Source organism: Thunnus albacares, chromosome 2 (assembly GCF_914725855.1).
Source record: "Thunnus albacares chromosome 2, fThuAlb1.1, whole genome shotgun sequence".
In the NCBI taxonomy this organism is placed as follows: Eukaryota; Metazoa; Chordata; class Actinopteri; order Scombriformes; family Scombridae; genus Thunnus; species Thunnus albacares.
Window position 1 is genome coordinate 35,373,263 of NC_058107.1, and position 22,643 is coordinate 35,395,905.

The 22,643-nt window shown below is 39.7% G+C and overlaps 1 protein-coding gene across 2 annotated transcripts; it reads left to right on the forward strand.

The window, feature by feature from the left end:
• Positions 1 to 299: 299 nt before the first annotated feature.
• On the forward strand, positions 300 to 20,662 carry cnot6l (CCR4-NOT transcription complex, subunit 6-like). Of its 2 annotated transcripts, XM_044332453.1 has the most exons (12): positions 300 to 518; positions 4,122 to 4,243; positions 6,103 to 6,289; positions 6,807 to 6,892; positions 7,035 to 7,124; positions 7,304 to 7,372; positions 10,158 to 10,315; positions 11,644 to 11,798; positions 11,977 to 12,128; positions 14,153 to 14,380; positions 16,361 to 16,563; positions 20,266 to 20,661. In XM_044332453.1, the coding sequence occupies exons 2-12, from the start codon at positions 4,132 to 4,134 to the stop codon at positions 20,485 to 20,487; spliced, it is 1,662 nt and encodes a 553-aa protein (XP_044188388.1). In that variant the 5' UTR covers positions 300 to 518; positions 4,122 to 4,131; the 3' UTR covers positions 20,488 to 20,661. The 2 variants fall into 2 exon arrangements, with proteins under 2 accessions (XP_044188388.1, XP_044188396.1); XM_044332461.1 differs by lacking the exon at positions 300 to 518 and having other exon boundaries at positions 4,125 to 4,243; positions 20,266 to 20,662.
• The last annotated feature ends 1,981 nt before the right edge of the window (positions 20,663 to 22,643 follow it).

A 22,643-nucleotide genomic window follows, 5' to 3' on the forward strand; every position in this document is an offset into this window, starting at 1 on the left:
CCATATTTAACATCCTGTACGTTTTTGTCAGTACTTTGAATTGCATTTGATTTGTTTTAAAGGTGCTATATAAATAAAGTTTAATTGACTTGATTGATTAATTGATTGATAGGGACGTTATATATAGCCTAGGCTATAAATGCTGTGACATAAATCATGATTTATACTTGTCCCTATACAAGTAAACATTGACTAGATAAATTGAGATTTAAATGGAGTTGAGTCATTTGGAACTAAAATAGAAAATAAATAAAGTGGGGACTGTAAACTGGGGCTTTGTAGCAGTTTATTGAGCTTTTTTATTATTATTCTGTATGTTATAAAGTCAGTATGAACATGTTTTTTGTGGTGCGGGATGACTCGGGGGTGGATGCAGTGTGCGGGTACGAGCGGAAGCTGCGTTTGTTGTTCTTCCTTCTGTTTCCGAGACGTTCAGGGTCTGAACGGGTTCACCAGCCGCGTCTGCATGTCTCTACCAATTCACTCAACAAACCGTCTTCTACCGCCCACGAATGAAGGTAATGTCAACCCTGAGTTTGTTCTTCAGCTGCGGACACTTTGTCCAGACTGTCCCGGGTTAAATTTCCGCGTTAAATCCGCTTCCATTTGTACCAACTCCCTTCTTCCCCGCAGCTCGACTCGGTGAGCCCGGGCAGCGTGCGCCCTGCAGCCGCTAGCCAAACAAATCCAGCGCCGTGCTTCGAGCGCGCTGGACGGTTCACCTGTTTGCGCTTTGTGTTGACTCTACTTTAATAGATTTAATACTGGAATATGTATTCTTAGACATATCCAGAGGGCGTGTTTACCTCCCTGTCAGGTGTGACAGCTGGGTGGCCGGTGGGTTGAACTTCTCCTGAACGGGGCCCGTCCGTCCGGTCCGTGTACGTTGTGCTGCGCGCTTGTCACTTTTGACATTTCAGCTATGTTTGGATGCTCGCCTCTCTCTCAGCTGTTGGTGCAGTTGCCATCGCTACATTTTTTCCACTTGCAATAAAAAAAATAAAAAAAAAACTCCCGCCTTTCAAAAAAAATAATCACTCCCAGTTGCCAAGGCAACAGGGTTGACCATTGACAGCCCCTCCAACACCCCCCCCACCCACCCCCCTACAAACCTACATGTTGATATCTCACGTCGCAGTTGCAACTTGAGTTTTCGTGCTTGTGTGTCTGATATGAGCCGCTGCCAGCTGGCTGTATATCTGCCGCTTACTTGTGACCCAGCAGCGTGTAAACAGGTTATGTAAGTCTTCTCCAAACTTGTTCACCCCCCCCGCCCCCCCCCCCCCCACCCCCAAACCAACCTCATGGCGACTCAGCTGCATAACATCTTGCACCTTATTCCTATTGCTCCTATGCATGCACGCTGCTCAGAAAGTCAATGGTTAATAACAATGTCATGCATATATAGTATAACTTTTATGATATGTGCCACCCCCACACCTCCTCCTCCCCCCCTCCTCCTCCTCCAACCAGAGCTGCAGACTGACAGCTGGCAGGCCGGGCAGTTAAAATAACTTTGCAAGCTGAGTGGTTTGTGGACAGACCTCCTCCAGCTGCCTGCTTTAAAGCCTGATAAGTGAAGGTTGCATGACTGCTTGTTCAGGTTCATGTAAATAGAAACGGAAATAATATTTTGCACTGAGTGAAACTGTTGTAACACAATAATCAGTCTGACCCGGGACAACATGAGTTGATAAGGTGACCATGTGCTCCACCGTTTTCAAAAAAATACCTAATTGCAATTATTTGGACTGATATTGCGATACGATTTTCGTTGAAAAACATATTAAAGTGATTATGGTGTGATGTTTGCAGGGATCTGCACCAAACAAAGAGGTTTTCTGAAGTTTGTAGAATATGATGTGTAGGCTGTGACGTCTCTGCAGCACAATAATATTACATTTAAAACGGTATTTTTAAGAAATATTGCGCTTATACCGGCTATACCGCGATTCCGATAAACTTTCGAGTAATTGTTCAGCGCTGCCGTGTGGCTTCAGTTCAACACATTTTATCACCTTTACAACTGTAGTGCAACTTTTAAGACTTCACAACAACATATTGACAGAAAACTTTGACAACTCATTACTTGTTTTTAGTCTTTTTATTAAGAAAAACATCCAAATTCTCTGATTCCAGCTTCTCAGATATGAATATTTTCTGGTTTATTTTAGTTTTCTATGATTGTAAACTTACTATCTTTGGGCTGTGGACATTTGAAGGCATCACCTTGAGCTTTATAGACAAAACAAATTAATCAAGAAAATAAATAGACAGATTAATTGATAATGAGAATAATAAGCTCAAGGTGACGGTCTCAAACAGTCCACAAAATCTTCAGTTTACTGTCACAGAAAGACGAAATAAACCAGACAGTCTTAGTATTTGTTTCTTAAGATGTGACTCAAAACGATTAATTATGAGAATAGTCGGCGTTTAATTCTCTGTTGATTGCAGCTATAAAACTTGTTGATAATTGTAAACTTGTGTGCAGGAGATGCATCAAAGAAACATTCATTTATTTAAGGATATTTTCTTTCATTAGTTAGTTGTCACGGCTCTTACGTAAGACTTGTGATAGATCAGCAAGCCGTCTGATTGGACGTCTCCGTTCTGCACTAATCATCCAGTTATTGAACATCGTGGCATCATTTTTTTGGATTAAATCATCTGTGGATCAAAAGCTGGTTTCTCTGCCTTCGTCACAGAAGTCGTCCACATAAATCACATAATGAACGCCATCACGCTGATAATCACAGCATCTAGATTTATGACGTCTCAGCTCTTTACACAGATGCCAGTTTTTTTTTTGGGGGGGGGGGGGGGGGGGGGGGGGGGGGGGGGGGGGTTGTCAGAATCGACCTCCAGGTGCTTCCTGTGGTGGTTTTGGTTTTTGGCTCTGAGAGACTTTGTGTGTGTCGTTGTCAGGACGGGGAAATCACCTGCAGCCGGCCGCCGCTGTGTGTGTGTGTGTGTGTGTGTGTGTGTGTGTGTGTGTGTGTGTGTGTGTGTGCCGGTAAACGCCGCCTCAGGCCGCTGACTCCACCGGCCACTTGAAAAGAAAAGACAGGCATTTATTTGTTTATTCTGAGTTATGAAATAATCTACTTGGGTGGTAAAATATTTTGCAGCAGGATGGAGAATGTTCAGGGGAGGGAGAGGAGGGATTAGAGGAAGAATTTTCTTTTCCACAACCTGCTTTTTTCAGTTTTCTTTGAACTTTCTTTTATTTGTTTTTTTATATTTAATTTTCCTCATTTTTCATCTTACATCACTGGAATTCATTTCAGCTGTTTTATCATAAAAATCTAATTTAGCTTCACTTGTTTCTGTGATCAGTCGGAGCAGGTTGTGTTCGTGTCTTTTAAACACACGCAGAGTGAAAAATGAACAGCTGATCAACTTTTACGTGTTAACTTCATGCTTCACAGTGTTGATTGTATAACTGTCAGTAGCAGGAAGTGTTGAGTTAATAAAGCACAGATTTCTGATCTAAATCAAACTGAACATATGATTTAAAACGTCCCTCAATAAAGACAAACTACTTCCAAAATGTGTCACTTTTACTACGTTATACATCATTAATACAGAAGTAGAAACATTAAAAAACAGTATCACTTACAGTATCATTTGTTTAATATCATTTTATTTTAAGGAAGAATATCTGCCCTTCAGTCGGGCTGAGTATCAGAACCTTTAAGTTAATCGATACCTGCATTCGACCCTTTTTCTACCCAGATCTTGGGAAAAAATGACTATTTTACCGCCAGCGCTCTGTGATATATTACGACGTGTGATTGGCTCACTACGGTAGCAGCTACAAGCCAAACAGTCTGTGGTGATAACACTTAATTGTTCAGTTATTTAATAAACATTTCAATAATTTGAACACTTTGAAAGTTTGTTCCTGTGAAAATCATTTGGATGAGGAGGAGTGGTGACATTTTACACTTCCATTCACGTGATGGGTATCGAGTGAAGAACTCTATTAGTATCAGTATCACTTTAAGGGTACTGGTATCGATACTGGTATTGTAATCTTTTAAAGGACTCCCAGCTCTGCCCATCAGTGCTGAATTTAACCTGAAACGTGTGTGTTCTTGTGTGTTCTTGTGTTTCAGATTAACAGGTATGCCAAAGGAAAAATATGATCCTCCAGATCCCCGCAGATGTTACACCATCATGTCAACCGAGGAGGCGGCCAATGGGAAGAAGTCTCACTGGGCTGAGCTCGAGATATCTGGTCAGTCTAACTAACTCTCTCTCTCTCTCTCTCTCTCTCTCTCTCTCTGTGTGGGTCTGCCTCCATATAAAAACATCCCAGCTGAGGCCTCGTAGCTCAGGTGTAAATCTGGATTCGATCATTAAAAGTGAAAACCAGCAGAGCTCCGAGTCCCTGGACTGAACTAAATTAAAGGAAAAAAAGATGCATTTTTATATTGAAAATGGCAGAAATATGAACATAAAGACAAATCTGACATGACAGCCTTATTACTGAAAGTGAATCGTGAAGGATTTAATGAAGCAGAGATGAAGCAGAATATGAAAATAATCTTGTGTTTTTCCTCTCTGTGTGTGAGCTTGTTTTGTTTTTATTATCTCGATGAGCTCCTTGACATATTTTCATCTCACTCACACACACACACTGTGTGTTCAGGGATAAATGTTTTTCACAGTTTGGACGTTACACGAGCTTAAAGTTTCACTTTTTTTTATAACTTCTGGTGTTGCAGAAACTCGAACTAGAAAGGTCACTTTTCCCGCAAATATGAAGAAAAGAAAGAGCAACATCTGGAAACCACATAATTAAAATATTCTTGACTGAAAAACCCAGATGTGAATTGACAACTTCAGACAGTGTCACAATCCCAGGCATGAATGTTTATGACTGAACCAATGTGAAAAGAGAAAAAGAAAAAGTATTAACGATCAGGTAACTTTCCACGACTAGAAGGAAAAGTTAATAATTAACATCCAAACGGGCGTCTGTCAGGTTCCTCTTTCATTTTTCTGATTTCAAACAAGCAGCTCGGACACGAGAGTTACAGGATGGAAACTGATCTATCAGGCCAATAATGTCAATAATCTAATATTAGATATATCAACCAGTAAGTTAGACCAGTAAAATTCTTCTTCATCATGTTATTAATTGAGTAAATTCTACATTAACGAGCAGTTAAGGCTGACAGGATCTACAGGTGAATAAGTAGGTCACTCTGTGGTTAACCCTAAAATAATTTCAGTATTTCAACATCTCTTTTGTGTCACATGATGCTCTGAGTGTGTGTGTGTGTGTGGTTTTTTTTTTACCCTGAAAAGAATCATAAAAACTGAATCGAGGCATGAAAATCGTCTAAATTTAGTCAGAATTGAAATGGTGGATATTTGCTGCAGGATAAAAATATCAATACTGAAAGAAATGTTCAATAAACATCTGGTTATGTCTAATTAATTTGATTTCAGCATCTATTTAGTGTCACATGGTGCTCTAAATGCTGACTGTGTGGTTTTCTACTGAAAAGAATCGTAAAAACTGAATCGTTGCATGAAAATCGTCTAAATTTAGTCAGATTTGCTGCTGGATAAAAATATCAATACTGTCATAAATTTCCATTAAACATCTTCTTATGTCTAATTAATTTGATTTCAGCATCTATTTAGTGTCACGTGGTGGTTTTAATGCTCAGTGTGTGTGTTTTTTTTACCCTGAAAAGAATCATAAAAACTGAATCGTTGCATGAAAATCGTCTAAATTTAGTCATATTTGCTGCAGGATAAAAATATCAATACTGACAGAAATGTTCAATAAACGTCTTGTTATGTCTAATTAATTTGATTTCAACATCTCTTTTGTGTCACACAATGCTGACTGTGTGGTTTTTTACTCTGAAAAGAATCATAAAAACTGAATCGTGGCATGAAAATCGTCTAAATTTAACCAGATTTGCTGCAGGATAAAAAATATCAATACTGCCAGAAATGTTGAATAAATGTCTTGTTATGTCTTGAAGAGCGTGAGTCTGGTTGTCTCCTGGTTCGGTTGATCTCAAAGCTCAGATATGAAACCTGTATTTGCTTACAGTTGTTGTGTTTTTGGCGCAGGGCGGGTCAGGAATCTGAGCAGCTCGTTATGGACGTTAACCCACCTGACAGCACTGCACATCAACGACAACAACCTGACCCGCATCCCGCCGGACATCGCCAAGCTGCCCAACCTGGTCTACCTGAACCTGTCGTCCAATAAGCTCCGCAGCCTGCCCGCCGAACTGGGCAACATGGTCTCTCTCAGGTAGGTCAACAGAATCCTGAGATACTTGAGAAACATGGCCGACATCACGGCGGCGATCAGTTCACATCTGGAGGTGGTTCTGTTAATGACTTTGTCTGGACAAAACTTTAATTTCACACAAGGGTGTATTTTTTTTTTTTTTTTATTTTGACTTGGAAAAATAATGAATTCATTGAGAGGAATTATGTTCCAAACCGCCTAAAGCTTAAAAGCAGAGTGATGAGAGGCACGATAAATCCAAACACACAGATCAAACACTCACAGAAGAAAGAAAGACGAAGATTATGAAATCCATGGATGAGAAACAGTTACATCCTCCTGGGTCCAGAAACACACACAAAAAAAAAAAAAATTGAAGATGACAAGCAAAGACACATTTTGACCAGATGAATAAACTGAAGTGACAACAAAGCACAATGTGGTAGAAGATGGTTTGACAAAATACACAAAGAAAATCCCCCTTTTTAGATGTGAAGAAACCAAAGGACTGATGTATATTTTGTGTCGTTTCTCGCAGGGAATTGCTTTTAAACAACAATCTTTTACGAGTTCTGCCTTATGAACTTGGGAGGCTTTTCCAGTTACAAACCCTTGGGCTAAAAGGTGAGTCTTTTATTACGTTATTATTACAGCTTTTCCCCCAAAATGCTTCTTCTGAGACACGTCTGTCTGATTCAATGTGATTTTCCCCTGCTTTTGATTCTTTATATATTTAGTTAGTATTTTTCATGTGGTTGTTTTGCAGGAAACCCTTTGTCCCAAGACATCCTCAATCTCTACCAGGAGCCGGACGGAACCAGAAAGCTTTTGAACTACATGCTCGACAATCTAGCAGGTAAACGTCCTCGCGGCTTCGCCTTACAACGCGCCCCGCCCCCCGTTCGTCGGGACTCATGCATATTTTACCGGCGGTTCATTGTTAACCTGAGAACCGCAGGTAAATCGTCTCATTGTGTTTGTCACGGACTAATGAGCACTAATCCGGATTTGCTTCCCGCCCTATCCTGTTTCCAGTGCACCCGGAGCAGCTCCCCCAAAGACCTTGGATCACTCTGAAAGAGCGAGACCAAATGATTCCCACAGGTATGTTCATCAGGAGGGGCGAGTTACACCTGCAGCGTCTTGTTGGACTCATTCACAATTTAATAAACACTTTTTTAAGCAACAGGATTAATGTTAATGTAAGAATCTCCTATCAGCTTAAAGGACCAGTGTGTAGGATTTAGGATCTATTGGCAGAAATGGAATATAAGATTCATCAGTATGTTTTAATTAGTGTATAATCACCTGAAAATAAGAATCATTGTGTTTTTGTTACCTGACCCCGGGATTCCACCGGGCGCCTGTGCGCCGCATTCCGGCTCCGACGCGGTTTTGCTCCGTCCTCTGCACGGCGCCCTATTCCACCGGGAGCGTGTCAGAAGCGGAGCGTCTTCACTGCGGGGAAGCCTTCCGTCGTTTAAAGTCAGTTGCACTCCTACTACAGTAATTACAGCAGCCTAGTCAAAGCTGATAGTCCCTTAAGGCTACCGTAATTACTGCAGTAGCAGGGCAACTAAACTGCCCAATTTTGTTAACTTGCTCAGCTTTCGTTGATTTGGTCATTTTCCTTGATTATTGTGCTTCTGCTACGGTTAAGTAGGCTACGTAGTTAAATGGTTTCTTTATTCATCTGTTTTAATTGCGTTTATTGTTGATATACGACCAGGAGTCTGTGTGGGGTGTTTTATTTTGAAAATTGACCGGATGCTCAATGCTGTTTCTGTGTCTGACTTCCTGCCCAGCTCGATCTGCTCTGTGCTGCTTGAAGGGACCTCCGTAAAAAATAGACGAGGCGCCTATCTTTAGCGCAGCGGAGCGGAGAGCCGCTTCTGGGGCGCTTCTGAAACGCGTTGTGACTTTGGGGGTTAGAATGAGCCCTTTATATCTACATAAGGAGCGGGTCTTCTTCCACGGAGCCCGCCATGTTGCACCGCCATGTTTCTACAGTAGCCCAGAACGGACAAACCAAACACCGGCTCTAGAGAGGGTGTTTTGCATTTTTTGCGAGTTTTGCAGCCATCGTAGGTTCTCCTGCACACTTAAAGGAAGGAAAGGAAGGGGGTGGGGGGAGGGGGGGGGGAGTGTTCAGTTGGTTGCAATCTGCAACCTCACCACTAGATGCCACTAAATCCTTCACACTGGTCCTTTAAATCACATACATACAATATATTATCCTCGCTAACTGACAAACTATCGATTTTCCTTTTTTTGTCCAATTTAAATTCTGATAGTTATTGGAGTTTCTGATAGAACATTTAAATATAAAAACACAAGTTCTCATGAGATGAAAGGGTAAGAAAGGAAAACATTTTTTTATTATTATATTTTTCCTTCTGAAATACGGGATACTTTTTAACTCCTCAGGCCCCTAAAAACACTTCAATGAAAGAATCTTGGAAGGAAAAATTATTATTTGGTTGAACCGCTGACAACTAATAGACTCCAACTTGTCGGGTTGTTTAATTTTCAGGGTCGTAAGCATAACAGTTTTTGGGAACCGCTTCCTTAAAGTCCCCATTTACTCAACAACATGTTTTTCTTTTTATGTATTTTTAAGGATTTTTAGGTAATTGAACTTTTTGTGGAAAAAAAGACACAAACTGCAGAATATTTTTATATGTCTTATATGGCTTCCCTCAGTAGTGTTGAATCTTTTTATTCTCATTCTTTTGATTTCCTTGGATGTAAATCACAAAGCCGACTGGCTCGGTGAACACGAGCGTGCTGTGTTTAGTTCACTGACATCACCTTACTGGATTTTTTGGTTTGGAAGTATTTTACTGTCACTTGCCAAGATGTAAAGCTGCCCGGAGCATCGCAGCTGTGATGTCGGGCGTCAGTTTGGTCTGAAAACAAAAACGTGGAAAGAAAAAAAAAACTGTCAAAACATAAAAGGCTGCAGGCTTATTGGAGCAGTGATCCGGGGGGGGGGGGAGGGCGGTGGGGGTGTGAAGTTTCATTTAGTTGTTGTAGGCAGTTGCCAAGTTCGATGAAACTCAGGCCACAAACTCATTCTTTATTTATGAAACACATTCACAAGTTGACCAAAAAAAAACTGTTTAGAGGTCCAAAAAGATAACAAAGAGCCTCGGCGTTAGTTTCAGTCGCAGGTTTGAACAGACTGGAGCCTAAAAAACAAGAAGAAGAAGAAGCTGCTGACATGATAAAGGAAAAAGGCACAGCGCTCTGACTCAAGGTCAATAAAATCTGTGGATTATTTTATCAATAAATAATGTTTAGTCTATGAATGACAGTCTGAAAATAGTGAAAAATACTCGTTATAATTGCCTCCAGCTCAGGAACTTCAGATCAAAAATCCAAATATATTCACTTTATTATTGTATATGACAAAGAAAAGCAGCAAATCTTCCCATTTGAGAAGCTGGAACTAGACTGGTTTGAGCATTTTTGCTTGAAAACTGACTAAGAAGATCAATATATTGAAATAAATTCTGTTGTTGCAGCTTTAAAACTAAGTCTTCTGTCCTTTTGAGATGAAATCAGTTCATGAAGTTTGAAGGTTTGTGGATCAAGATTCATGTCAAGTACAAAAAGTGCATTAAATGTTTCAGTCGAATATCTTTTCTAAAAGTAAAAATCAGCAGCATTTGCATAATAATAAATGTTTGCTTTGCTCTCTTTGGCTGCTTTACTCAGTAAATTAACACTTTTAGATTTGCTTTTCTAAAGCAAACACTAGAAGAATAAAATAAAACCAACACAGATCTGGAGGATAATTTTACCGACACTCTCCTCCATCTATCTGTCGGTCGGTCGGGGCTGTTCGGTCATCGTCTTCTCTCCTTTTTTCCTTCCTCTCTTGCAGCCACGTTCACAGTCATGTGCTACAACGTGCTGTGTGACAAATACGCCACGCGACAGCTGTATGGCTACTGCCCATCCTGGGCTCTCAACTGGGAATACCGGAAGAAAGGCATCATGGAGGAGATCACCAGCTGTGACGCTGACATCATCAGCCTGCAGGTAGAAGGCATTTCACTTTCCCTCGTTACATTTTCCACTTTAACAAAGCAGACAGTAATCAGAGCATGAAAGAGGAAGATTTTTCTTTGTAGGCTGCTCTAATAAAGTTCTGTCTCAAAAGATTTCCAACACCATTAAATGCTTCTATTATAATTTCTTTATTACATTCCGGCTTTACCCGAAAAAAAAAAACAGCCAAAATCAGCATCTGGACAAAATAAGTTTCTGACACTTTACTGATGATGAGACATTTCAATCCTTTATTATTATATGTTATTTGCAGGTCTTAACTGTAAATAAATTTCCACACCTCATATGTGTTGCTTGTGCTTGTCACGTCTTTGCTGCAAGTTTTTTTGAGATTATTTCCTTATTTCACAGCGATCTTCTGACAGTCAGGACTTACTGTGAGCTTTTTTTTTTTTCTCGGGATTCTTGAAAAACTTTTATTTTGAAAATTTTTGAAGAAAAGTTCACAACCTTGTCTCTCGTCATGTTTTATTTTGAAGTAACACTTAGCTAGACAAAGTGCTATTAGGTAAAGCTGCATCAATTAATCAATTAGTTGATTGTCTGAAAATTAAATTGGCAATTATGTAGATTTTTTTGATTTTTACAGCTTCACAAATGTTAAAATTTGAAGCTTTTAAGTGTCTTTTTATCACTATTTTCTGACATTTTATAGCCAAAATGATTAATCGATTTACCAATAATGAAAATAAGTGTTAATTGCAACCCTCCTGTTGAGCCACACAGGATCAATACTCGTTAATAACTTCTTAGACTAGAAGAGAGACTGTCTGACTTCATCAGTATCTGATAGAAAAGGGAAACCTGCTTTTGACCGGCTATAATTTCACATGATTGTATCAGTTCGCCGCTCACTTTCTGTGACCTTTAACAAGATGGACGTCTCTTCCCGCCGTCCGCTCGTCCGCTGACATGTAACGACCAATCAGAGCGCGTCCGTCGTAGCAGAGCGCTGTTCGGTCTCTTCAGCGCTGTGATTATCAGACTGTTCTCTGCAACGGCTGCTATCAACTGCTCACATGGATCCGGCGACTGTTCCTCCTGGCCGACACAACCGAGTTATTGTCTACAGAAGAAGATGAAGAGTTAGACAATACCGACTAACTGTCCTCAGTTTAGCTTCCCTCCCTCAGGACAGGAAACTAAGTTTATTTTAGCTTGAAAGCATAAAAATTCTAGCGGAGAAATAGCTGAATTGTTTTTAGTTATTTATTAGTTTGTCTAAAAGTACACTCACAATTCATTGAGTGTTTTTAGCTGATGTTTCTTGCTGTGTGTGTGTGTGTTCGTGTGTGTAGGAGGTCGAGACGGAGCAGTACTACACCATGTTTCTGGAAACACTAAAGGAACGCGGCTACGACGGCTACTTCTGTCCAAAGTCTCGTGCCAAACTGGTGTCGGAACAGGAGAGGAAACACGTGGACGGCTGCGCTGTGTTCTTCAAGACCGAGAAGTGAGTTTATACTTTACAGAACGTACTGTACGGAATATTTATATATATATTTGTTGTTTGGATTTATGAGTTGAGTGTTTGTGGTGAAGGCAGGTGTTGCATATAAGAAAAAAATGATTTATATGTTCTCAAAGTCCTGCAGTGGATGTTTACGTTTGGATTTCTTGTGTTTCTGCAGGTTTACGTTGGTCCAGAAACACACTGTGGAGTTCAACCAGGTGGCCATGGCCAACTCTGAGGGGTCAGAGGTCATGCTGAACAGAGTGATGACCAAAGACAACATCGGAGTGGCCGTTCTGCTCGAGGTCAACAAGGACATGTTCTCCGGCGGTAAGAACGGTTTGATTCAGTGAAATATCTTCAGAATACCACACATTGACTACCTGTGGAGACTCAACCGTGTATTCCAGCATCCCAGAAAGCATCCAGGGTCATTAATAACAATATGGGACGGCAACATTTAGCGATTAATCTGTCAGTTATTGTTTTCAGTTAATCATTTAGCTTATAAAATGTCAGAAATATCAAGTTCCCAGAGTCTAAGGTGACGTCTTCATTGATTTTACAAACATATAGAACAGAAAAAAGTAGCAAATCTTCACATTTTAGAAGCTCGAACCAAAGAATACTTGCCATTTTGTTCTTGGAAAAATGAATTAAATATGAACATTTAGCGAATAATCTGTCGGTTATTGTTTTCAGTTAATCATTTAGCTTATAAAATGTCAGAGATATCAAGTTCCCAGAGCCGAAGGTGCTGTCTTCATTGATTTTGTTAAAAAACTCCATAGACATTCAAATTCAAAACATATAAAACAGAGAAAACCAGCAATTTTTCACATTTTAACCAAAGAATATTTGCCATTTGTTCTTGGAAAAATGAATTAAATTGATTATTAAAAAATAGTTGTAAAGTAGTTGTTTCAGCTCTGCTACCCACTAAATAACTTCACGGTTTTATTGATCTAGATCTGAATCGATCTCCAAACATCTGTTTCTCCAGTTGAACGAATTTTAAAACCACACATGATCGTATTATTAATGTATAATAACATACTTGGACCGATGTTTACACAGTAGGAAAACTGTGCAGCCAAAAATAGAGTAAAAGTTTGTCTACAGTAAAGACTTTTTGCCACAAGGTGTCACTGTAATCATTCCTCCTGTTCATACTGAACATTAGAAGATCCCTTCATAATGCACTTACAATGGAAGTGATGGAGGACAAAATCCACAGTCCTCCTTCTGTGCAAAAAATGTATTTAAAAGTTTATCTGAAGCTGATATGAAGCTTCAGCGTCCAAATGAGTCAAATCAAGTAGATATTTTTCAACGTTACAGTGTTTTTAGTGCCAAAGTTCCTCTTTTTGTTACTATATTTCCACTGCAGCTCAACAGGGAAACACTGTCTGAGGAAACACAAAGAGGGAATTTGATGCTAAAAAGACTGTAAATGTGTCAGATATCCACTTGATATGATTAACTCAGTCTGCTGAAGCTGAATAGAAGCTTCACAGAGACTTTTAAATGACTGTGTGGACACACTGTGGGTTTTGGCCTCCATCACTTCCATTGAAAGCACATTTGAAGGATCTTTTAATATCCAGTATGAACAGGAGGAATGATTACAGCGAGGAAAACCTCTTTCACTGTTCATATGGACACCTGACTGTTGCATGTCATACCCACTGCTCACTATCCAATAAAATGCCAAAAGAATAATCTAAAAAAAAAAAAAGAAGAAATGTGAACCTATCCTTTAAATAATATATCACAAAAGAGTGGTTTGTCATTTATAAATAAAGCTGCAGAATATTTCTTTCGGTAAGTTTCAGGACATCCCTTTTTTGCAGGATGATGTACAAAAATAGTTTAATTTCCCACCAAGATCAGTTTGATACCGTAAATCCGTTCTGTCTTGGTTTGATCACATGATCACTGTTTATAAGTTAATTCATTCAGTTTTGCAGTGCGAGACATGCAGTAACTTTAACCGCGTAAATCCCATTCTTCCCTTTTAATTATTAAATTTCACTGTCTCAGCACTTCTGGGTTTCTAAAGTTGCATCAGAGCTACGGAACCAAAACAAGACCATGTTTAGGTTTTATTTGGGATGTTTGGGGGATTTTACAAACTGTTTTTCAGGTTTTGACATTTTTATTATTTTCTTAACTCGCCTACAAACAGTTTGTTTCTTTTCTTAAATATTTGACGTCTTTTATAAATGCGCAGTTATATATATTGGACTTGATTTTTATTCAGTTCCGCTCCATTTTTTCTTTTTTTCATTGGCTGCATATTTGTTGCATTCAAAATTAAATCCAGTTTCTTCTTCTTCTTCTTGTGTTTTCAGGCATGAAGCCGCCGTTGGAGAGGCAGCTGGTCCTGGTGGCCAACGCCCACATGCACTGGGACCCCGAGTACTCGGACGTCAAGTTGATCCAAACCATGATGTTCCTGTCGGAGCTGAAGAGCATCGCCGAGAGGGCCTCGGGCTCCGTGGCGACCGGCTCGCCGACCTCCGACCCATCCTCCATCCCCATCGTCCTGTGTGCTGACCTCAACTCGCTGCCCGACTCCGGTGAGACCGTCTCACTTTACATCTCACTGTCTAATATCTTCATGCTGGTTGTGGTTGTAAATAAGATGAGAGACACTTTTATTTTCTCTTAATTTATTAATCTCACGTAGTTTAGTTCACACAGAATCAGCAGTACAAGTTCAACAATAACTTAAACAGTGAGTTTTCATTTTATGGTCTTAAAGCCCCTGGAAAGGCAAATCCATGATTTGCTATTAATCATGTAATTTGGGATCTTTCTTTAGAAAGTTTCTCTCCCTTCTCTTGTTACTGGGTTGCAGATAGGCGGGGCTAAACTAGGGAATTTATTACGTAATAATACCTGCCCAATCATATTTAAGAGAAAATTGATTGACGTGGCTATCTGGCCAAGCTGACTTCACAACACTTACTCTCATCTCCCTCATGATAAAACAATGCAGTGCACGTTTCTTTGCTTTTAGCTAGAATGAGAATTCAAATGAGCCTGACATGGTTTGAAAGTTACTGTGTTAAGCTAACTAGCAGACTCGGCTACACCATCCAAATCTGTATTAATCACGGAGTGGATAAGTAGCTCAAAAGTGTAGCATAGCGATGCTAATGCTAACCGTTTCATGTAAATGAATGGAAGATGCTAAAACGTTTAGCGCTAGACTCCGTGGGGTATAGTTAAATAAAAACACAGTTTCAGATGGTCTAACCTAGTCTGTTTGTTAGTAGATTATTCAAGCTTTCAACCAAGTAGGGTCCATTTGATAGAATTGGTAGTTAATAGCAAAACGTTTAAGCTAATGCTAACCGTTTCATGTATGTGAATGGAGAATGCTAAAACGATTAGCATCATACTCCAGGAGGTATAGTTAAATAAAAACACAGTTTCAGGTGGTCTAACCTAGTTTGTTACTTAGTGGATTATTCAAGCTTTCAACCAAGTAGGGTCCATTTGATAGATTTGGTATTTTATTCCATATCAGTAAAACGTTTTAGTGAATGAATAGAAAATAAAAGTGGTACTTGAGCTGAAAGTGAGCTGTCAATCAAACATGATCCGGACACGCCCACACAGTCCTGAGAAGTGGTTTGAGCAGCCAGATGAGCTGTTTCTGAGCTCAGTTTTCTAATAGTTATGAATGTTTATTTTCATTCAGATTTTTGTGGATGCTTAATGAGACACTCAACTTTGATATCATATATGCATTTTTATGATTTGAAGCCACGTTTCCAGAGGCCATAAGTCTAACAACTTATTTGTCACATTAAGTGTAATGAAGGAGTTGCAATGACGTCATGCCAGTGTAGCACCGAGCTGCCACAGTGTGAGGGCCAGAGCTGCAACCATTACTCGATTAACTAGAAAATGAATCGTCATCTATTTTGATAATACATCAATTGTTTTCCGTCCTCTGTGACAGTAAACTGAAGATCTTTGGGTCGTGGATAAGATATTTGAGGAAGTCATCTTGAGCTTTGAGAAACAGTGTTTTTCACCATTTTCTAGTATTTTGTAGACCAAATGACTCATCAATTAACTGAGAAAGTAATCTACAGATTAATTGATAATAAAGATAATTGTTAGTTTCAACCGTGGTTGTGGGTTGACTCACTTGAACACATAATGAAATGACACAGATATGTGGTTTCTGTTTATACAGACGCCATTAAATCAATTTTAATGGGTTTGTGTTGTCAAATACAGTTTAATGTATTTATTAAAAGCTAATGAAGAATAACATGAGGTGCAGGGTGAAGCTGCATGAAGTCACTATGGCTTAAATAATGTGAGGTAATGTTTTATGTTGGTACTTTGACTGAAATGTTTCTTAAATTTGTATCAGTTTGTTTTCTCGCTCATCATTGGTTGCAGTTTTCCTTTTTGCCAACAGATGGCGGCACTGTTTGACACCTCGACCTCCATGAAAAAAAGAACAGACTTTTTGTTTGTTTGTTTGTTTATGAATGTTTATTAATATGATCCACGTTACTTCTTGTGTCATCCAGGTGTGGTAGAATACCTGAGCAACGGAGGAGTGGCCGAGAACCACAAGGACTTCAAGGAGCTGCGCTACAATGAATGTCTGACCAACTTCAGCTGCAACGGCAAGAACGGCAACTCAGACGGAAGCATCACACACAGTTTCCAGCTGAAGAGCGCCTACGACAGCAATCTGATGCCTTACACCAACTACACATATGACTTCAAGGTAGAAACAGCCTCCACGCGTTGCACCGTACAGCTGCGACGATTCATCGATCAGATTCCAACTGTTAAATTAATCGCCAGCTGTTTTGATAATCGATTAATTGTCCAAATTCCCTGATTCCAGCCTCTTCCAGCTTCCAGCTGCAAGTTTTTAATGACCAAATTTATGTCAAAGTTACATTACAGTAGCGTAGTAATGCACTGCATCACCGTCAGTGATGTAACTTTTCTGCAACAATTCCTTCAATTAACCGTTTAGTCAACTGACACAAAATTAATTAGCAATTATTTTGATAATTGATTATTTTGAGGCTTTATTTTAAAGAAAAATATCCGAATTCTCAGATTCCAGCTTCTCAAATGTGAATATTTTCTGGTTTCTTTAGTCTGTGACAGTAAACTGAACATCTTCGGGTTGTGAACTGTTGGTCGGGACAAAAGTGAGAAACAGTGATCGACAAACGCGAGACAATAAACGACAGATTAATTGATAATAAAAATAAGCATTAGTTGCAGCTCCTGTTAAGTGCGCAAAAATAAATCAATGGAACAATTCAAATTTGTTTTTGCAGAATGATTAGCGATAATGAAAATAATGTGATTATCAGTAATTTGTGTAGAACATGTGAAACCACTGGTGCGATTCTTCAGCCTGATTTACAGGCAGGAAGTTAAATTTGGAGGCTCGGTGTCACGTTAGACTGTGTCTGATGTCCTGATTATTAGATAAGTGGGGTTTGTTTTTTTTTTGCTAATATCTGATATGCTGATATTTCCAACTCATTGCGGCTGATTGCTGATACCGATATATGCACATATTTGTTTCCAGCTGGCATGCAAGCATAGATGCATAGATTGCACTAAATATGATCAAGAAAGACAGTTTATGAAGGAAGCATTAAAACTTTGATGAACCTGCCAAGTGGGCTGCAGCTGTAGAGTTTTTAATGTTCAGGATTAAATCTCTGGTCCGCACTCCGGAGCAGAAGGTGGCGATGATGCACCTAATACGCTTGGTCGCCGACCTCCGTTGTAAACCAAACCCCCCCTCTCTCCCGCCAAACAGAGTGGTACATCCTGTCAGCCAACGTGTTTCCTATCTGTGCAGCCGAACATCGCAGCTCTAACAGTCCGTGGAGGGAAGCACCGTCAGGCGGCGGAAGAGGAGACGGCAACAAAATCGGCCTCTCATAATCGGCAGAGATGTTCGTTTCAAGGCCGATGCAGATATTTGATTTTTAGAGCTTTTATCGGCCGATACCGATAGCGTGCGTCCCTAATAAATACACTGCAACTTATTTGCTTTGGTGCCAAGAATCAGTTGAGTTGCCATAAACTTCAATAAAGACAGAGTGGGTGTTCAGGATCTTAATCTCTGCATTTGACAGTTAGAGGCTGTTCGAGGACTCGCAGTGTAACGGTGGGTGGTAGAAACTCGTGTTTGAGATGGCGTGATAGTTTTATTTTCCATTTGATTAATTAATACACTAGTATGTGAAATATTTGCTGTCATTATGAGAGTGTCTTGCTTTGCGTTATCCAACTGGAAATGGAAAAAAAAAAAAACTTGCAGCGTCTCCAACGCAGCAGCACAACTTTCTTTTTTACACTTTTTAGATGCGTTGGTGGCAAAAGCGTGGTCGATTGTGTTTAGATTTGCACTTCTCACACAGTTATTGTGGTTTCTGCTCTGGTTTGTAATGAGTCATGCAGCCAAGTTGCCACATAAGCCGTTGCTCCGTCTTTACCCAAACCTGTAACATGCAGACGCACTTACAGAAACATTGACCACATTTCTACTGTTGTTTCTTGGCTCCTTTGTGGAACTTCAGGAACCCACAAAGAGTTTCTGTTTCGTAAAGAAGTTCGGTTTTTCTCTGTATGTCGGTATTTCACAATGTTTTAGTACATGTGTACTTCTTGGTATAAACAACTTAATTCCTTGGAGAACTGAATGAAATGAATCAAGCTAATTGGTGTCATCCAACCTGATTTGAGCTGCAAATGTTGGTCAGAGAAGGTTTTTTTTTTTTTTTTGCTCGTTTTGGTCTGGAAAGACTCTACGGGCTTTTTACTGGTGACGTTACCAGCGATCGTAGACCAACATTGGATCACTGGCGAGTGAACAAGACTCTTAAGACTGACGAGTGTGTCCCTTTATGCAAACATCAACATGTATCTCTTTTTATATCCGCTGAAAAACACACCGCAGGCTGAGGCTGATATTTGCCTCCAGTTTTCTGCTGTCACATGATCTGGTTCTGAGTACACGTTAACCATAAAGTTGCAGAATATTGCTTCATCTTAAGTTTACAACTCCCAAGTTCGAATTGTTTTGTGATTTGATTCGGCTGATGTTTTCCACACCAAAAAAAACTGATAGATACAGATAAACATTTTAATTGGACAAGGTTCTTCTTCAGGTCTCCCTACTTACTAGAGATATAACAATACTGATGTCAGATATCGGTCAGATACTGACTCAAATAGCTGGATCAGGTATTGGTGACAATGGGCTGATCTGGTATCAGATACCATTATTTTAATATATAACAATTCAGTAAATTATATCTATGTATTTATTTGTTACGTTAGGAAAACGGTGTTTAAGTCAAGCCTCACACATAAAACAATGATCCCAGTCTCTTCCACACAGTGAGGCATACGGCCTGTTAAACACTGTATACTGTGTAAACACTGCTATCGGATCAGTACTCGGTATCAGCGGATACCCAAAGGTCAGGTATCGGTATTAGTATCGGCAGTGTTTCCCCTATAATTTTTCTCAGGCCCGGTGTTACGCAACAAAAAACCCCCAAAGAGACGAGGCGTGTTGGATTGTATGTTTGCGTGGTCGGCTTCGGTCAGCAATTTGTATTTGTGTTCAAGGTTTTTTTTTTTTGCTCGGTATATTTAAGACTTAAAACAAAAGTGATGTCAAGGAGAGGATGACATAATAAGCTGCATTTAGCCAATTGCATAAAAGTAAGCTGCCCCGCTCCCCTTCTTCCACTTCTGTATTTTAGCTCGGCTCCAGAGTTTTGGAGTAAAACGATGATGTGTTTGTTTGTCCGTCACCCGCGTTACAGCTTCTTCTCTTCTCATGTTAGCTAACCTGCATTCGTCCCATACGCTCACTCTCTCGCTCTGCGGTGAGTGAGTGAGTGGCACTCGCATCACATCAAGAGTTTCCCAGGCAACGACACAAAGGCTGACTCAGGTTTCAGAACAACGCTGCACAAAAGCTCCCAAACACAAACGATTATTAGTGGGGAAACACTGGGTATCGGGACTTGTTCTGGTTTGTCAGCCTTAAACATTTTGCAGAGTCTTCATTATTTATCCTGTGGTGGTTTTTTTAGGTAAAACAAAAAGTTTCTGTGCCTTCTGAAGTCTCTTGTTTTGGAATTAATGTTCATCAGTCATATCAAATGATACAAAGAGTTTCCCTACAGGCATCAAATCATCAGTTCAGCGTTTTATTTGAAGGATTTAAATAATGATGTAAAGACAGTTCCCCTAACGAGGCATCAATACCGAAATTATACTTTGGTACTTAACATTAACATGTGTTCCTATAAATTTGTTTGAAAAGGGACATATCAGTTCAGATTCAGTTAAGTATTACACTCAAAAAGTATTTAAGCTTGACACGCGGCCCTGAACGCTACATTGTGATGACATGATGTCTTCCTGTCTGCAGGGCGTGATCGACTACATCTTCTTCTCCAAAACCCACATGAGTGTCCTGGGCCTGCTGGGACCGCTGGACAGCCAGTGGCTCATCGACAACAACATCACCGGCTGCCCCCACCCCCACATCCCCTCGGACCACTTCTCCCTGCTGGCCCAGCTGGAGCTGCACCCCCCTCTGCCCCACCCGCTCAACCCCCTCAACGGGCTGCACCTGCCGGTCCACAGGTAGTGCAGCCCGATAGAGCCCCGCCCACCCCTTTTTACCGCCCTCCTCTTCGCCTTTTTAAACACTCTCCTCCCCTCCTCCCCCTCCCCCCCTCCTCCTCCTCCTCCTCCTCCTCCTTCTCCAGCTTTATACAGGACCCTGTACAGTTTACCGATCATGTTAAAACTCAGACACCATCCGACCCCCCTCCCCCCCAGCCCCCCCCCCCCACCCACCACCACCACCCTCCACCCTCAGACACACCTTCCCAAAAGGAGTGAAGTATTCGCCTGTTGTTGCTCCTTTTTGTGTTTTTTGCACACTGTAAATGTTTTATTTTATTTTATTTTTTTTTTCTCCCCTTTAAAAGGCTTGATACCAAATGTTGGGCTTGGGATGACGTTGCCATGGTAACCCCCAATGTCACATGTTTCTTTTTTGTTGGGTTTTTTTTTTTTTTTGCCTTAGATATATATGATCATGACAGCTTGTAGATTCTGCTCCTACAACAACAAAACCTAAACTAAAACCTTTTTTTTTTTTTTTTTTTTTTTAAGATAAAAACACAGATTCCAGCTGATTGGCTGCATCTCATTTTGGTTTCTTTTTCTCATTTCACGTAGCTGTGAAATCATATTTTTTAAAAAGAGTGAAAACATATAACATATTATTAATGCTGCAGTCACAGTATGACTCCCAAATTAACTGACAGGTATTTTTTTTTTATTATTATTAAGGAGGAGTAACACTACAAACAACTGGATCATATGTTATGAATGTTGCTAATGCGAAAGGTTTGTTTACATCAGTACATTTTTGTAAACACAGGTCTATATTTTCAAATTCCGATCAGCCAAGAAACACCAAAATACACTTAAAATTTTATAATTTGGAAGTCAAACTGAATGACGTGAGAAATTACCTGCCATTTTTAAGCTTAAAAAAAAAAAGTTAATTGGTCCTTTACATGTAAGGTAACGTCATGAAAACACTAAATTTGGTATATTTCATATGGAAACTAGAATATGAAATCATCTCATGTCACAGCTGTGAGTCTTATGAATGTTTGGTCACACAACAGCACTGATAATATTGATGATGTATTGTTTTTAGGGGCTTTCAGATTGACACTTGCCTTGTGGAAAATAATGGATCGTATCTCATGTACGTGTCTGTCGATTTACTTTTTTTTTTCTGGATCATATTTCCTGATCGTTTGGGATTATGTTGCCCGATCTACTGTTTTTGTTTTTTTTTTAAAACAACAACCTGAAAAGTATTTCATCCGTTATCTTGTTGAGTAGCAAAGTTCAACCTGAAAGCCGCCTCACCGTGCTGCGTGGATGTTACTGGGCTACTGCATTCACGTCTTATCTGTTTTCCTCTATAATACGGGTCTTGCACCTTGCAGTAACTTTCTCTTTTATCATTGCTGAATATTTTTACTTGCAGTACGTATCAGTGTTCCTCTCGGCCGTCTCACGCTCACTGTAGTTTAAAAAGATGCAACTCGTGAGTTTTCTGCAGCATCGTTGAAGTAATCAAACAGGAAATTAAGACCAAATTAGCGCTCAAATCTCAAATTTTTTTTATAAGCATCGGAACTAAATTAGCCCCTTACTTATTGACCTGCTTTGAAAAAAAAAATATTTTAATACATATTAATATATTTGTAACACAATCCTGACATCGACCGACAATTTAGACGCTTTAGATTTTTATCTTTTGAAGTCGTGCTTTTTTGAACACCTACAGTCTTAAAACAGTATCGTCCTGTTTCCCAACTTTTCACCCAACTGGCCAAAGAAATCTTCCCAGAATGAGTAACTTATGCTCTGTCGATAAAGAAGACAATATTTATTTATTGGTGGCAGAAAATGTTTAAAGAAAAAAAAAAAAAAAAAAACTTCCTGAGAAGAATCTGCTCATGATTTGTGACCAGGAGTCGAATGTATTTACCGAAGGCTCACTATAAAATTGGTTGTTGCAGCCTCTTAATGCTAGATTCCTGTGGACTAAACTTTGTATATTTGTGTCAGATGATTAGAACTAATAGCCCTTTATGTAAGTTGTAACTCAGGGCTATGCTATGCATTCAGCAGTACCTCTCAGATGAAATACTCTCACATCGTACAAGCAAAACCAAACAGGAAGCTATTATTCTGAAAATCCTTTATAAG

Coding starts and splice junctions, on each gene's coding strand:
- cnot6l (XM_044332453.1), top strand. CDS start 4,132: ATGCCAAAGGAAAAATATGATCCTCCAGATCCCCGCAGATGTTACACC. Junction 11,799..11,976: donor GTGTTCTTCAAGACCGAGAA/GTGAGTTTATAC, acceptor GTGTTTCTGCAG/GTTTACGTTGGTCCAGAAAC. Junction 16,564..20,265: donor ACTACACATATGACTTCAAG/GTAGAAACAGCC, acceptor TCCTGTCTGCAG/GGCGTGATCGACTACATCTT.